The 17,673-nt window shown below is 43.9% G+C and overlaps 1 protein-coding gene across 1 annotated transcript in view; it reads left to right on the top strand.

Annotated features, from left to right (window-relative positions):
• Positions 1 to 797: 797 nt before the first annotated feature.
• The window catches only part of BCL7A (BAF chromatin remodeling complex subunit BCL7A), a 29,859-nt gene continuing 12,983 nt past the window's right edge, over positions 798 to 17,673 (top strand). The window contains exons 1-3 of the mRNA XM_083418451.1: positions 798 to 1,088; positions 9,801 to 9,882; positions 14,712 to 14,808. Of these exons, the coding sequence (XP_083274577.1) occupies positions 997 to 1,088; positions 9,801 to 9,882; positions 14,712 to 14,808 (271 nt within the window). The 5' untranslated portion in view covers positions 798 to 996. The remainder of the gene's footprint in view (positions 1,089 to 9,800; positions 9,883 to 14,711; positions 14,809 to 17,673) is intronic.

The following is a 17,673-nucleotide window of genomic DNA, read 5'->3' as shown; positions in this document are numbered from 1 at the left end:
ATACTTATTAAACTCACTTGACAAGCAGTTTCTATACAGCACAAATCTCCCAGATCTAGGCATTATTTTAGTTCATTCATCAGTTACCTTCCGTACAACAATCTTAAGGCGATGATGTATATAACAAGAAACTGAGTGAAAAACAAAAAATTCAGTAGGATACAGGGACAATGCAAAGTGCATTTAAAAGCAAAACAGGCACCACATGAAGCAGCCCCTTGTTGTGAACCCGCTTCAAGACTGCCAGTGTTTGTGTTTTACAGTCAAGCTGCGTATAAATTTTATGAAGGAAATAAATAAATTCTGAGGTAAACTCGCCCAGTTGGAAGAAGCCAGGTGGGACACAAAAGGGGTGGGGGGCGGGAGGAAACCCCCAAGCGCAGGCATAGGCAAACTCGGCCCTCCAGATGTTTTGGGACTACAACTCCCATCATCCCTAGCTAACAGGACCAGTATTCATGGATGATGGGAGTTGTAGTCCCAAAACATCGGGAGGGCCGAGTTTGCCTATGCGTGCCCCAGTGTTTCGGAGGAACGCGCAGACATCGCCGCGTCCGGCCAAGAGCGCTCGCCTCACACCGAACTGCGGCGCTGCGCCGCTTCCCTCAGAGGACAAAAGCGCGGGAACGCCCCTCCCCCAGCCGCGTCCCCGCCCGCCTCGCCTCGGGGGTGGAGCTAAGGGCGCGCGGGCGCGCGTCCGCCGAGCTGGCGCCTGCGCAATGCCCCGCTCGGCTGGCCTCCTCCTCCCTCCCTCCGGGGCGGAGCCAGCGAAGGCGCCTCCGTCGTGCGTGCGTGCGTGCGGGGGCGCTGCCGCGGAGCGAGCCGAGCGAGGACGGAGCTGCCTCCGCCTCCGCCGCCTCCTCCTCCCGCTCCCAGCCTCTGCCGGTGCGGGCCCAGCAGTGCGAGAGGGAGCGAGCGAGCGCGGGAGGGAGCGCGCCAGCCAGCCAGCCAGCCGGAGTCCGGGCTCTCCCTCGCGGCGGCGGCGGCGGCGGCAGCATGTCGGGCCGGTCGGTGCGGGCCGAGACCCGCAGCCGCGCCAAGGATGATATCAAGCGGGTGATGGCGGCCATCGAGAAAGTGCGCAAATGGTGAGCGAGGCTGAGGAGGAGGCTTTTGTTTTTGTCTCGATATTTAATTTTTTAAGGGGGGGTGTGGGGTGAGGGAAGGAGAAAGGGGATAAAGGAAGAGGGGCGGCGCGGGGGTGTCGGCGCCCTCCCCCCTCCTTCCCTCCCTCCCCCCCCCCAGACAGGCCAACATTTCTCCTTGCCTCCGAGTAGGTGGGTGGGAGCCCCATTGTGAAAACACCCACACCCACGCATGGGGCCTACTCATCTTTTCTGCCCCCCAACCCCCCCTCCAACATGTCTTCTCTCTCTCCCCTCACTCAGTTTCCACCAGATACCCTTCAGGGCTTTCTCCTTTTCGCCCCTCCGCCCGCTCATTGTTGAACCCCCAGGCTCCCCCCCCCCCCCAGTTCCTAGTACAGACCCCTTAGTGCTATCCCTCCTGAGTCGCCTTCCTCCCACCCCCCCATCTATTCCCCCCAAGGCAGCTTGGGGGCTCTTCCCACCTCCGTCCTCTTGGGAGGCTTCTCCCTTCTTGCACATAAGTTGAGCACACACCGCAGCAGCGTCCCCACATCCTCAGGGCTTTGCTCCCATCTCCTTTCCCCTTGGCTTTTCCCCCTTCGCCTCTTGGTGCTGTGCCCCTTATTCTTTCTATAGACCCCCCTACAGTTGGTGAGTGAGACTCCCTCCAAGGCAGCCTGGCAGCCTTACATCTTGGACCCCCTCCCCTTTGTTGTGGTCTTCCCCTTGTGGTCTGCTAGAAGAACCCCAGGCACCTCCTTTTTCTCTTTTCGGGTTCTTTTTCTGACTTCAGTTTCTTATGCATATATTTCTTTGTCCTTCTCTCCCCCCCCCCCCAGTCCCTTGGGTTTTTGTCCCACCCCTTACCCTTGGATGGTTTTTGCTCAGCAACCCCACCCTCAACTCCTTGATTAACTTCATAGAATGGCAAAGTAGACCGTGAGGGTCATCTAGTCCAACCCCCTGCAATGCAGGAATCTTTTGCCCAATGTGGGGTTCTCCAACCCACAACCCTGTGTTTAAGAGTCTCCTTCTCTATGGACTGAGCTATCCCTGTTCCTCTGTATCATATCTTAGTGCAATTTGGGTGCCTTTTCTTTTACAGATGCCTCGGTCTTTCCCCTTCCTAATTTCTTCCTATTTTCCTCCATTGTAATTATTTTAAGGTTTTCCTTACCCATGTCTAGCCCCCCTCCCAATTTTTCACTGTTAGATCTTCTTAAACCTCTCCCTTGGTCTTATGTATTTCCTTCCACCTGTCTCTCTTCTCTCCCTTGCTCCTTTAGCCATAAATTCATTTGGCAAATGCGTTGGGATGGATTCCTTGGTTGGCCTCCATGCAGGCATCTTCTTCCTGTCAACTTTCTTCTTGTCCTCACTGTATATTTCCCCAAGTGATGCTTCCCACACCCACTGGCTGTGCGAGCTCCCTGTTGTGTGAGATAGATCAATATTCTCTCACCATTCCACATCCTGTTCGGCTGAATCTGGCAGGAGGCAGAGGAGGGAACTTCTCTCTCCAAACTCTTCGAACCCAATATGACCTCTTCCCCTCCCAACTGCCCCTTGACCTAGATTTGAAGCATTATATCTAGCCCAGGACAGGCTCTTCAGTGTCTTGGGCAGAGGTTTCCCCCCTGTAGCTGAGATCCTTTTACCTGGATAGAGAGTGAATCTGGGGCCCATGACTGTGCTGTGGCCTTTGCAGGTATCTCGTGAGCTGTTCTCCCTACCATGAATTTTACAGACACTCTTTACCATCACTTTGTTCCGTGTGCGTGCTACTGCTTTCTGTGGCTATTCACACAACATATTTCTTAGAATGTGCATGGCAGCACCTTCCCAATATCCTCTTGGTGAGCTGTCTCCAGCTTCGCTTGTGGGGGGGGGGCAGATCCAATGATCATTTGCTGTTGCAGCTCCTTTTATCCTTGTGCACCTTCTTTCTGATACCCCCTGAAGTGTAGTACTGCTTCTGCTTGGCTCCCTTGCGCTTTTGTTTGGTTGGTGAGAAAGAGAACAATGTGCTTTGTGAACTGTGATCTGTGGGTATTTCCTTTTTTATTTTATTTTTAATTCAGAAGGGAGAGTATATTATGGTGAATAGGCAGGCATCAGATGTGACTTGGACTTTCATCTTTCTTTCAAAATCCTCATGCACCTTTAAGTGTGAATGGTTGTTTTAAATGCTTTTCACACATTTCAGAGGAAAATCTTAAAAGTGATAATTCTTGAAATCCTAGGTAAAGTTTAGAATGCGCATGTGTTCCGATATTTTAATGGGAATGGGTCAACCAAGGGAATGTAATTTAAAGATTTTTAGTTTTGTGCTACAAATCACATTGGTTCCAGCTTGTATTGTTTAATTCTAAAATCTGAGTGGAGCTATACAGGGAGGGTGTAATTGCTACTTGAATTTGTTTGAAATTATATAATTAAAGGTTGTAACCTTGGTAGAATTGCCCTCTTTTGTTAAATCTTTACAACGTTTTAGCATTTTATTCTTTTGTGGGGGTTTTTTGTGTAGTTTTTATTGTGGAAATCATTGTGGCACAGCTAAACAATACAACGAAATGGTTATTGAAGCACAATAGGCAATCAGTGTGTAGTTTGGTATTTTTGGATCAGATAACATAGTATGAATGTAATTCAAGACAGGCTTATTTTGTAAAACAATGTGATTGAGTTTTTGTTACACCAATGCACAGCTCATAAAAAAGCAGAAATCATTGGATTCAAGGGTTTTGTGTTGGATAAAATAGTTCTTCTATAGGTATATATTATAAACAAGCAGAATACAGAAAAATCAGTTAGTATCCTTCTTTTCTTCCCAGAGTGGATGATTGCAGTTTTAAAAGCTGTGATGTTTGTGAGCAGTCCAGTTCAAATTGCAATGGGTAAATAGCTAAAAAGTGTATTTTCTGATGCAGACTGAGAAGAGGAATTCAAAATAGAAATCCAAGCCATTGTGTTGAAAAGCCGAAACACTGCCAGCCTTGTAGTCTTAATGATAGTACAAAGTTTTAGGAATAATGCTTTTGTTGTGCGCTTAAGAAAATGCACTTCGCTGGCACGCACTTTTAGGAGCCTAACATAATGCAGGGAGAGATGGTGATGCTCATTGTCAGCATCATTGTAGCTGGGTGCTTGATGCTCCATTTGTTTTTTCAAGGCAAGTGTGCGCCTTGTTTCCTTTTGTTGTTCTTTGCCAAAAGTGTGGAGAAGAGAAAATTGGAGCCTTGCTTCTTGTTTAACAAATAAGTCAAGTGAAACTTTTTTGCCAGCATCTTCTGTTGTCATAGCAACTATGCACAGGTGATCACACTGGCTCATTCCTCCAAGAGCAGAGTGATGGGGAAAGCCATAGAAATTTTGCAGACTTCAATCCTGACATAGCAGCCTTCCAGTTGCTGTGGGAAACCTAGTCAGATCCTTAAAAGGATTGTTCATGCCACAAGTTTATGTAGATCTTGTTCTTCAGATGAACAATGTAGGACCCCACCCCCTATTTTTTCCCATTGGGGAACAAGAACAAGAAGAAATGTGCAAACCTTTACTAATGTGCAGTGAAAGGTTGGTGGATATTTCTGTATTCTGAGATGAAAGAGTGTTGGCATGAAATTTAATGTCTTTACATGCCTTCTGTGTGCTGCACTGTATTGAAGACTTCAAGCTTGCTATTGCTGAAGACACTTTGCGTGGTATGGCACTGGGTCCCAACATACGTTGGGCCTTCTCAGTAGTGGCCCCCGCCCTGTGGAACACCCTCCCATCAGATGTCAAGGAAATAAGCAACTATCCTATTTTTAAAAGACATCTGAAGGCAGCCCTGCTTAGGGAAGTTTTTACTATTTAATGCTGCATTGTTTTTAATATTCAGTTGGAAGCCGCCCAGAGTGGCAGGGGAAACTCAGCCAGATAGTCGGGGTATAAATATATTATTATTATTATTATTAGTAGTAGTAGTAGTATACATTGGGTACAGTTCCGTGTGTGCATGTAGAATGAGAGAGAGAGATGGAAGAAGAAAAACCCGCCTGAAGCAGTCAAGGGAAAATAGCAAAACAGACCAGGCATATACATATATCTCTCACTGGAAAGTTGTTGCAGGCAAAATGTTCTACAAAAAGTTATTCCATTGCTGTTACCCAGTGTGATTAATGAATGCTGGCAAACTTGGGGAACCCAGTAGTTTTAGCAGTCATTGGCTACCTTTGATGGTTCAGGTGCTTGGATCGCTCTCTGCATTCATTCAGTCCTAAACTGTTGAGAACAGACAAGTCCTTCTCAATCAGCCTGGCTACTGACACTGGTTTCTTCAGCCTCCAGTCAAACATCTGCTTGAGACAGAAAGGTTTATTGTTCAGTATTCATGTGGTTTGATGGTGTTGATTGTCTGTGGCTTGATGATTAGAGAAAGATTTTTTCCTTCTGAGGCACATGGATTTTTGGATTTCTGCTTGTTCAAGGTGTGCTGCATCTGTGTCGGCGATAAAGTAAAGGTAAAGGTACCCCTGCCCGTACGGGCCAGTCTTGACAGACTCTAAGGTTGTGCTCCCATCTCACTTAAGAGGCCGGGGGCCAGCGCTGTCTGGAGACACTTCCGGGTCACGTGGCCAGCGTGACGAAGCTGCTCTGGCGAGCCAGAGCCGCACACGGAAACGCCGTTTACCTTCCCGCTAGTAAGCGGTCCCTATTTATCTACTTGCACCCGGGGGTGCTTTCGAACTGCTAGGTTGGCAGGCGCTGGGACCAAATAACGGGAGCGCACCCCACCGCAGGGATTCGAACCACCGACCTGACGATCGGCAAGCCCTAGGCGCTGAGGCTTTTACCCACAGCGCCACCCGGGTCCCCGGGTGTCGGCGATGCAGCCTTCTATTTATCAGATGGATAATATTTATCCATATTTATCAGATGGATACGCTATAGCTTTGAAAACTAAAGTCGTATCTTAGGCATGAGGTTAAATAGGGCCTTGAAGGCAACCTATGATGAAAATGATTTATTTCAGTGCCAAAGTCTGTTGAGTATTTCTCATGTGTATGTGTTATGTGCACCTTTTTATTTGATATCTGTATGCATGGTGCAGGCCAGAGAAACCAGGTGATTCTATTACTAGTAGAAATAGTTGTGTTTAACAATGTGCTTAATCATATTGATGTGAGTGATACTTAGGCATATCTAATTTACTCTGGTTTGTGTCCATAACCAGTTTGTAGAAGGATTTTTATATTAATCTACCTTTTGCTTAGGTCCGTATTAAGATAATGTGTTAAAACTAGAAAAGTATGTCACTTTTTATGCATAACTGAACTTGAGATTAAAACATGCCCCGATTTTAAAGAAGCTTAATTTGACCAAGATGTGAAAAATCATTGGGCTAGTCTGCTGAAATGGTGTGGTGCAGTTAACCAGATCTATGGGGGTCAGTTTCTGCGCAAAAGAGGTGCAACCCGATCTGTTTTCACTGCTGCATACCTAATCCTAGTGCACCCCCCAAAATCTTTATCCACAAGTGTAGCAGTCCCTGACCCTAGTTGGCCGCCTCCAGCTTCCCTGGAAGAAAACAAATGTCATTGTGCCCCCTTATAGGCCGTTCACAACACAATAGAGAAAGGTCGAGATAAACTAAGAAACAGAGGTACTACTGCCAAGTGAAATGCTTACAGGGAGGAAAAAATATTAGAAAGCGTTAATTTTAAAATACTGATGGTGATGGTAGGTAAAAAGAAGAAATACCCATCTTAAGTAGTCATGGGAAATAGTAAAACAGATCAGATAGCAGCCTATGTGAAGTAGAATCCTAATCCTGCTCGAAGAAACTGCTGATTTTCCCTGTTTTTTCTTTATTATTCAAGAATACAGAAGGCATATACGTCCCTAAGTATCATTCATACGAATTATAATCCATATTGCGCTGAGCAAGCCCTATTCCATGCATACTACCCCATGCAGATTTTGGTATATCAAAAATGTTTGTGGAATAGGGAACTGTAATTAAAATAGAGTGCTTCCAATTAGATACTGTTTTTTGAAGGACAGGTCAGTGAAGCAGCATTGCTAAACTGGAGGAACTAATTATCTTTTTGCTAAAGTTTGTAAGCTGTCATAGTGGCTGAATAGGACATACTGTTCAGTTGTACCTTGGCTCCCAAACACCTTGGGAGTCAAGCGTTTTAGCTCACGAACGATCAAAAACCGGAAGTGAGTTTTCCAGTTTTCGAATGTTCTTTCGGAAGCCAAACATCCAACGGGGCTTCTGCGGCTTCCTGCAGCCAATCAGAAGCCACGCTTTGGAAGTCGAATGTTTCGGAAGTCGAACAGACTTCCGGAACGGATTCTGTTCGACTTCCGTGGTATGACTGTACTGGGACATAGTGTTTCTATTCCATATCCTTACCAGTATCTCTATTCCCTCAGGTTCCCTGATTCTTTAAGCGTTCTGTCCCTTGGCCCAAACCCAAAGAACCATGCAGCTAACACTGCATGCTCAAGGGGACTTTGGACTTGTATTTCCTAATAAAGCAATGGGAAACTGCTTTTGAATCTTAAGGAAGTTTCATAAGAGGTTTGTACTGAGAGGCGTGGGATACTCAAAGAAGAAGACGTTAGTCTGCTGGGCACATCTCAGGAAGCTTGTTAAATCTTGTTTTTTCCCCAACATATGTAGGCCTGAGTTCAGTGCTCTTGATCATCTACATTAGTGGTGGGGGACCTCTAGCCTAGGGGCCAAATGTGACCCTCCAGGCCTCTCTGGCAGGCCCTTGCCACTTTTCCTAGCCACACCCTTCACTGCCCCTTCTTCACCTCCTTCTGTTTTTGCCTGGCTGGAATGTGTCCTGGAGCTCTGATAATGTCCTCTGCTTACCTGGAAGGAAGATAGAGAGGGATGTGTGAGTGTGTAGACTAGCCAATGGGTAAAATAGCTCCCCCTTGCACTGGCAGGTGACCCCCAGATTGTTGCCCACAAGGGAATGTGTCTCTTGGGCCAAATAGAGTCAAATCAACATAATTAAATGAAGACTCCCAAATATCAGGGATAACTTTCACTCTAGATTTTTTTTAAAAAAAATACTAACATAGGTTTCCTCCTGTATTCTACAGTTGATCGAGTGAAGATGCTGTTTGTGGCTGCTTTGAGATGCTAACAGGTATATTGAACTTTTGGTTTTCAAATGCAGCATCTCTAATACATTGTGGAACAAATTCCGTTTAAATGTTGTTTTTATAACTAGAAACACTTACACAGGTGTCTTGTGTTCAAGAGAACAGTGATAGGTTCATTCATTGGCTTAATTGCTTAATTACATTACACATGCAGCCTTATGTAAACTGCTGAAGAGCTCTTTTTTGATTAAGCGGTCTATAAATTTTGTTAAATAACAAATTACGTTTAGAACTCAAATTTAAAGTGCGTTCTACTTTAGTGATTTTCTTTCTTTCAGTAGTAGGTCAGTGCATTGGATTTCAGAGCACTGATAAACATTTCAGAGCATTGAGCTTTAGGAATGGAGAATGGCTCTGTTGGATCAGAATGTTGATATAATATATAAACTACATGTTTTCAGAAACATATTGTAAGAAATGCTGCCGTAAGACACTATATACTTTTATGATGTGGATGGCCCCTGTTTCTAGATAGTCTTTGTCTTCACCCTTTTCTCTATGATGAATAGCTAGTAGGTGAAATAAAGCTATGGAGGGATTGCTGCTAATTTTCATAAGTGTCTCTCATTTAAAAACAAAAACAAGCTTTGTGATATCACAGAAATGATAAAAAGATAATTTGGACCTCTTTCCAATCTATTGCTGCTCTTAAACCTCTCACATTCTGTTCTACAGATTAATACTTCTGGCCCACCAGGGAATCTTGTTTATCCCCTTCCAGTGTAGCTGCTTTTGTTACTCATACTTGCTGGGACTTGCAAGGAGTTGAGTTCCAGCTAACTGTACATGTATGTGTGCTATATCATACGGAAATTTAATGGGGCGCTTCAGACATAACACAAGACAGTGGTTTGGCATTGATTGAGTGAAGAGTGAGCAGTTTGGGTGCCTCACGTGAAGTGATTACCTGGTTTGAGGCATACCAGGGCTTGCTCATTTGCCTGAACTGGCAAGCTCTGGTTTAGCATTTGAGTTTCATGTGTCATGTATCCTTCCAAAATTTTCCTTTCTAAGCCTGACAGCCTCCCATTGTAGAAAAGCTCTCCAGCTGCCACCAGCTGCTTGGATTTTGCAGAGGGGATTGGAGGGCATACATATGCTGCCATGTGGTATTCCTGTCTCTAGGAATTTGGAGTTAGTTGGTATATCTTTATACTTTGAGAAACACTTAAAATTGATTTCGGTTACGTTTCCCCTCAAATTAGATATTATCTGCTGTTGTGACATACTAAATGACCCAAACATTGTGTGCAGTGCATGTGCTCTCTGGATGCTAGGTCTCTCTCTCGCTCGCTTTGTCACTTTTGCTTGTTGGGCTGTGCCAACAAGAACCCTCAAAATTGCAGAGGTATCTGCTGGTTTTAAAAGATAACATGTCTCCTGTATTAAATGCAGACAACTCTACACATCATCGTATGTTCTCAGGTCCCTAGAGAACATACAACCAATTTGAATAGGTTGTTACAGACCTTCCACAATATATACTTCCACGTCACTTTTTAATGTGCTATTTTGAAACTAACATGTGTTATCTTTTTGTAGGGAGAAGAAATGGGTGACAGTTGGTGACACATCCCTCAGGATTTACAAATGGGTACCAGTAACAGAGCCCAAAGTAGATGATGTAAGTATTTCAAGAAGTGTTAGAAAGTGAGATATAAAATCCAGGAGCCACATGGCTCCTGGAACCTGGCTTATAGGGGCAAAAACAGCACGGCTAGTTGCCATCTGCCCCCCCTCCAAATGCAGCAGCACTTCTCATTTTTTATTTTTAAATACATGAACTAATACACAGTTCAGTGACCCATTGTTAATTTCACATGTTTAATAGCAGTTCTTAATTGGATGCCACAATTAAGAGAGGTGGGCGTGGGTGGCCTGAAATGACATGAATACTTTACAGTTTGTTTACTTATGAAAGCAGTACCACAATGGAGTCTCTTGGGCATATCAGAAGGCTTCAGGGAAGTAGCATCCAAAAGGGGATGGTAACAGCTGCCCTAGGTCTTCTGCAGTGGAGATTTATTTCAGGCTACTGGAAATCTCAGCTTGGTCGCTAGGTAGTACTCTTGAGTTGCAGAAACTACTGGCGACGGCTTAATTTCGAACACTGATTTCAATATGCCTTGCATATAACTGGAGGAAATGCATACTAATCTTCAGAAAACAAGAATATTGACCAAGTTGTGAAAAAAAGCTAGAAAACACATAGCCTCTTGATTAGGCTTGAATGTGCGTGTGTCTAAATAGGAATAATGGGAGCACATTTTTCCCTTCCTTTTGGGCTTCTGTCTAATCATGTGTTTTAAAATATCAGAAGCTAAAAAGAATTCCTGTTGGAATGAAACTTGCAAAATATTGTATTGTCTAGTGTCAGCGCTTAATTGGAATGCTTGCATCAGAATGACTGTTTGCTGTAATTATAACCACTTTATTAATGTATTATTTTTTTAAAAAAAACAACAACTGGCTATGAGATCTCCAGAACGGGTACCTAACATGCAACTTTACAATTAATGATACATTAGCATCATGGAAAGTTTATTTTAAAGTCAAAAGTTTCCTGGAAAGATACCCTCCATTTTTCATTATTGCTATTCTGTCTATGCAGAGGCGTTTAGAAATTGCAGTGTTGAAAATTGCGTCCTTTAATCATTTTGTAGGCTGTGTCTACAATACTGATTGCATAGCTATGGTGCTTGTGTGACTGCAACATTTTCACCTGTTTGTCTCAACAGACATACACAAATGCGGGTAAAAGCAAAACCCCCAACATGGAGTCAATGCCTTCTGTAGCGATAGGCTGTCATCTGGCCATCTGCTTGTAATTTTTTAGAGTGTTGCCTGACCCTAATGCTCTCATCTCTGAGCCCTGCCCCTCTCTTTGCCCCCTTTCAAGCATCTGGCTTCTCATTCTCTCCGCAGGCACTGAGTGTGCTTTGAGAGCAGTGCATCTGTCACTTTTTCCTAGGAGACCAATTACGTCACCTTCTAATTGAAAATGCAGCATCCTTTTTCATACATGGATTTTTCACACGGTTGATGTTATCATCCCTCACTTGGTTTTTTTAGCTTCTGTAGCGCTGTTAGCATTTGAGGGAATGGTTCGTGCTCCATGTAGCATCTGATTAGGTTTGTGGTTTCACGTTGATCTTATTGTTGTCTGCACCAGCGTATATAAGAATACTCCCCCTGCCCCAAATCAGATATCTTAATTATTCATTTAAAATTGCGTAATGGTATGAACTATAAAAGAGTAAATTAAATCTGAGTTAAGTACAAACATGTTAAAATAGAGTATATTTTATATAACCTCCTAGAATTTAATCCACAACATTCTATAAAACATATTGACCAGAATTAAGTGCATTAAAAGTGGTTTTCCTATAGAAGGAACAAGCTGCTTGAACTCTAGCATTCAAAAGACTGTGAGATATAGATATAGATACATTCATAAAGTATGTAAAATGTATATTTATGTTTTATATATAAAATCCAGTGTGAGACAGATTGGATTACAACAAATTGTGGGCTTGGAAATGGAAACCAAGAACAAGAAAGCTATGGCAGGTGTAAGATCTAGCTTCAGAAACACATTGAAGCTGTCCTTTATTTCTCTGAACTTACTAGTCTTACAGTCCTTTCTTAAGCCAGTTTCATGTTCCTCTCTGCTGCAAAGTTCATTGGATGACTACAGAATCATATAATTGTAGATTTGGAAGGACCCCAAGACTCATCTAGTCCAGCTGCCTCCAAGGCAGGAATTGCAGATAAAGAATCCCTTACAGATGGACATCCAACCTCTATTTAAAAACCTCCGTTGACTTTCTGAGGTAGTCGGTTCCACTGTTGACCAGCTCTTACATTCAGAAGGTTCTTCCTAATATTAGGCAGAATCTCCTTTCTTGTCATTTGAATCCACTGGTTTGGGTCCTCCTTTCTGGAGTAGCAGAAAACAAGCTTGTGCCATCTTTTATGTTGACAGCCCGTCAGATAGCTATCATATCTCCTCTCACTCTCCTCTTTTCCTGGCTAATCATACCCAGTTCCCTCAACTGTTCCTCATAAGGCTTGGTTTCTAGATCCTTGATCATCTTGGTTGCCCTCCTCTGCATACATTCTAGCTTGTCAATATCCTTCTTAAATTGTGGTGCCCGGAACTGGACACAGTACAGGCAGAGACTATTTTAGGCACGTCCAAGATATGTGTAACTATGCACGTGTGCATTGTGCCAATCCTGAAAATAACACAAATACACCAGAGAAAGGGGCGGGGCAGGGTTTTTGAAGGCTTTTTCAATGATGTTTCAAATATACACAATTTCACTTAAACATGTGGTGTCTTGGAATGTAACCAGTGCATAAATGGGGAGTTACCTGTACTCCAGGTGGGGCTGACCAACGCAGACTTAAGTGATACTATTATTACCTTGATCTGGACACTAGACTTCTGTTGATGCAGCCTTTGAGGAAAAAAAGAAGCAGCGCCATGTCCCTTGTCCTGAACTGTTTGGAGGAAGAGCAGAAGAGAGATTTAAATAGTAATATATGTTTTAATGAGGCAAGCTCTGCAGTTTTTGCTATGAGTTGTGAAAATGTGTAGTTTTATTTCCCATCTCACAGTGGAGAAGAGTATTTGGAGTTTTAGGCATACAGGAAGCTGCCTTATACGGACTCAGATCATTAGTCCATTTAGCTCAGTATTGTCCATACTGCCTCGCAGCTGCTCTCCAGAATGCTAGACAAAGTTCTCCTCTTGCCCTGTCTGGAGATGTGGAGGATTGAATCTGGAACCGTCTGCATACAAAGTAACTTCTGAGTTACGGCCCTTGACCCAAAATATTTTGGCATTAGTCTGCAGGAAAGTGACATTGCCCAGGTCTTTTTGCAAATACAATGAGATGATCAGAAATCCATGATTTGAAATAATTACAGCCGTATCTCGGAAGTCAAACGGAATCCGTTCTGGAAGTCTGTTCAACTTCCAAAACGTGAAACCAAGGTGCAGCTTCTGATTGGCTGCAGGAAGCTCCTGCAGCCAATCAGAAGTTGCGTCGGACGTTCGGGTTCCAAAGAACGTTCGCAAACTGGAACACTCACTTCCGGGTTTGCTGCGTTTGGGAGCCAAAACATTCAAGTTGCAAGGCGTTCATCAACCAAGGTAGGACTGCATATGTATTTTAACTATGATATGACACATGCAGTTTAACTCAAATTATGATGAAAGAGTTCTAAGCAATATATTTTGTATCATTTTCTAAAGTAGTGTATATATATATATATATATATATATATATATATATATATATATAAAAAGACATTGTATAGCTAAAACATACCTTCCTTACTGGGATTTCCCCAGTTGTAAATATGCTAATTGTACTTTTAACTTAGGGAGTTGTGTGAAGCACAGATCAGAAGCTTGAGTCAAACATTGGTTCCCCCCCCCTCAGTAGGTTTCTCCTTAGTTTAAATTAAATAAATTTAAATCAATACACCTTGGTCTCATCAGACTGGAAAATCAGCATTGATAATCACAAGCATCTTCAACAGGATGTAATTGGACAACCTTTTCCACAGCTTTCAGGATTGAAGGAGAATTCATATACTTGCATAGAATCATAGAATTCTAGAGCTGGAAAGGACTCTGAGGAACATCTAGTCCAGTTCCCTCCTCTCCCCTTCTGTCTCCTTGGGAGTCCTCCGGGCAGCCAATGCTGCCGTCCCTGGTCTCTGAGCTGCCCTGCCCCAAATAGAGGTGCCTCCTCAAACTGCCTCACAGCGACCTGGGAACCAGCCCCAGAGGCACCATTTGCCTGGGGAACTTGTAGCCATGGCTGCTACAACAAACAGCCTCACACGCCTTTGGGAGGCAGAGATGTGAGAGGGCATCAGAGGAGGGAGGGAAGGAAAGAGGGACAGGCCAGTATTGCCTGCGGCACCCCTGACCATTATTCAAGGTACACTGGTTGGAAACCACTGGGCAACACCATTTTGGATCCTGTTTCTTTGATATCAGTACAGTGGTTCCTCTGGTTACGAACTTAATTTGCTCTGGAGGCCTGTTCTTAAGCTGAAACCGTTCTTATCCTGAGGCGTGCTTTCACCAACGGGGCCTCCCGCTGGCGCATGATTTCCATTCGCATCCTGGGGCATAGTTCACAACCAGGAGCAGCTACTTCCGGGTTAGCAGAGCTTGTAACCAGAAGCGTTTGTAACCAGAGGTACCACAGTATGTCACTAATTGATTAAAATCAGTGGCACTGAGGGATGCTTGGTTTGCACTGTTATACAAGAGATGCTTAAACTAAAGTTTCAGTTCATAAAACAAACCACATATAGTGACTGGGAATTGAACCTTGGTTGAATGGGTAAAAGTACCAAATCCCTGATCATTGGACCTTGCAGTGGAGGCCACATGATTTCATGACTTATTTTTTTCCCCCTTCTCAGAAAACCAAGAACAAGAAAAAAGGTAAAGATGAAAAGTGTGGATCTGAGGTTACAACTCCAGAGAACAGCTCTTCTCCTGGGATGATGGATATGAATGGTGAGTGGAGCACGTAGACAGTACCAGCTTCAGCAGCTGCAGGTGTGGTGCGGAGAGGGGCCTCCAGACATGGCCACTTGACTTCCGCATGGATTGATAACCAACATTGGTTTAGTGTTTGGCTATATAATAGAACCCACATGGGCATGGCTGAGATCTGGGGTCCCTACTGATACCTGTTATCACCAGACACAGTTGTGGACCACTTTTTGAAGTGTTTAGCACAGGCATAGGCAAACCCCGTTCCTCCAGATGTTTGGAACTACAGTTCCCATCATCCTCGACCACTGGTCCTGTTAGCTAGGGATGATGGGAATTGTAGTCCCAAACATCTGGAGGGCCGGAGTTTGCCTATGCCTGGTTTAGCAGATTAAACAGTATAATCTAAAAGGCTGCTGGGCAGCAGCTGCTTCAGAGAGAAAATTTTTCAGGCTAGCTTTGTTTTGAATTGGTGCTGGTAGGTTTGGTAATTCTGGTTGGCTTTCGTCTCGCATAGAAAATGATGCAGTAGGAAGGGGAAATATCATTTGATAAGGAAGGTGGAAGGGAAGGAAATCTTAGCATTGTTTCCATAAGTTGAAATTAATCTTGAAGCAAGTTATATAAAGCATTTGCTGAGTGATAATTAATTTTGATGTCCTATATTCCTGAATTCAAATGTTCCATACCCAGTTTTCTTTAAAGCATAAAATATTGGATAAGATCTGAAAGCAGCAAGGCAGTACATGGGTTCAAGGACTTCCAAAGTCAGTGTGAGGCCTGATAGATTTTTCCCAGCTTAAAAGAAGGATGGGGGTGTCTCCCAGATCTTGCTATGAGCTTGGGAGAATCTTGTCTTGCTCTTTTGTGAGACCTGGGAGATTCATTTGCCTTTCTTCTGTCCAGCAGAGAGCAAGGGCTGGTTCTTCCATCATGCTGGGCCTCTGAGGCACTATGAGTTCTTCCAAGACAGGCAAAACCACTCCCTCTCTCAGGAAGGGGCACTGGAAGGAGCTGCAATATTTGACTGGCAATAAAAGCTCAGCGGAATTTACGGTCCCTCTAGATTATTTTGGATACTACCCTCTGGCATATTGACTCAAAGCATTTTTAGAAATAGCCTGCTCAGCCTTCTTTTGAAGAGATTGTGCAGCCTTCCTAGGGCACCTCTCCAGTTGCTAGACCGTGGTTGAGAATGCTTCCCCTTAAATCTGTCTCTCTGTACTCTATATCCATTTACTCTTCCTTTTTTGCATGAAAAACAGTTAAATAAGCACACCGTAGTAATGTTCTGAAGAACATGGAATGTTGTTTTTGGAAACACAGCATTTCACCTCACTTGATTCACTTGTTTCACTCTGGTTCAGTTTTGTTACCTTGTGAATAATACTGCTTCAGATTCTCATCTGATGTCAGAAGAGATTCTAGGTCACCTGGGGGTGCTTTCCTGCTGTAATATGTGTCCCTGGAAAGCCTTCAAACCTGACAAAAGAGAGTCTGGAGAATTAAGGTTTTCTCTCCAGAAGCATGTCCTTGACAGATTAACACTTAAAGTGAGTCATTAAATGTTACCATGGCTACCATCAGTGGAATCTGTAATTTTCCAATTCTGAATGTCTTGGTGAGAGGCAAAGTGGGTAAGGCGATAGCTTTTATTAGCCAGCATCTTTCATCAAGAGTGTGGGGAACCGTTGAAACTCCATGGAGGAGTTTTTCAGTTGGTAGCTGTGACCAAAGCCTCTTTCTTACCTATATTAAGTTGCCCTGTATTTTATTTGAGCATCACATGAAGCTGTCCTTATGCTGAGTCAAATCATTGGTCCATCTCACGCAGCAATGCCTCCCATAACTAGTAACTACTCTTTAAGATCTCAGACCCTTGGGTCATTCTCACCACCTGCTACCATATTTTTCTAGCTGGCGATGATTAGGATTAGATTTAGGACCTTGTACAAATAAATCATGCATTCCGCCACTGAGGTATGGATCTCCCCATATTCAGTTGGGAATCCTTTTCCTAGGAGAGCTGCACTTAGAGAGGGTCTGCATAACCAGGGTGGAGTGGAATTGGTCCTCTTTGCTATAAGCAAGTTCAGGCATCTGGAATGGGTCTAAATCTCTCTGGCTAAGTGCATCCATACACAGCCATGTAGCGCTGACTAGATGTTTATTGGCATGAATGAAGGATGAATTTGCCTGAGATCTAATTACCCGCATTCACCTTGGTGCAGATTTGATTGAACTAGCCATTTTAGTTGCATGCCGTTGTCTGATGCAATTTAGGAGATGCAGCTGGATTTTACTCCGTTACTGTGATCTCCTTCAAGTGGCTTTTTAGATGAAGCATTTACCCCATGAATGAGGAGCTACTAACTTTCGTAGCAGCCGTGTTTCCTGTGCATCCCAGTACAGTGGTGCCCCGCAAGATGAATGCCTCGCAAGACGGAAAACCCGCTAGACGAAAGGGTTTTCCGTTTTGGAGGTGCTTCGCAAAACAAATTTCCTATGGGCTTGCTTCGCAAGACGAAAATGTCTTGTGAGTTCCTGCGGGGTTTTTTTCCTCCCCCCCCACCCTTTCCCCCAAGCCGCTTAACAGCTGATCCGCTAAGCCGCTTAACAGCTGATCCGCTAAGCCGCTTAACAGCTGATCCGCTAAGCCGCTTAACAGCTGATCCGCTAAGCCACTAATAGCGCTAATCCGCTAAGCCGCTAATGGGCTTGCTTCGCAAGACGGAAAAAACCGCAAGACGAAGAGACTCGCGGAACGGATTCTTTTCGTCTTGCGAGGCACCACTGTATTTGTGACTGTCCTTTTGTCAATAATGGTCAATGCAGTTCATTCCTTTAAATTCTACCCTGTAATAAAATCAGATAAGCTTAGTTTGT

Source organism: Podarcis tiliguerta (assembly GCF_965153285.1).
Source record: "Podarcis tiliguerta genome assembly, chromosome: 16".
In the NCBI taxonomy this organism is placed as follows: Eukaryota; Metazoa; Chordata; class Lepidosauria; order Squamata; family Lacertidae; genus Podarcis; species Podarcis tiliguerta.
Note: the sequence above shows the minus strand (reverse complement) of the source record. Positions and strands in the feature narration are given on the sequence as shown.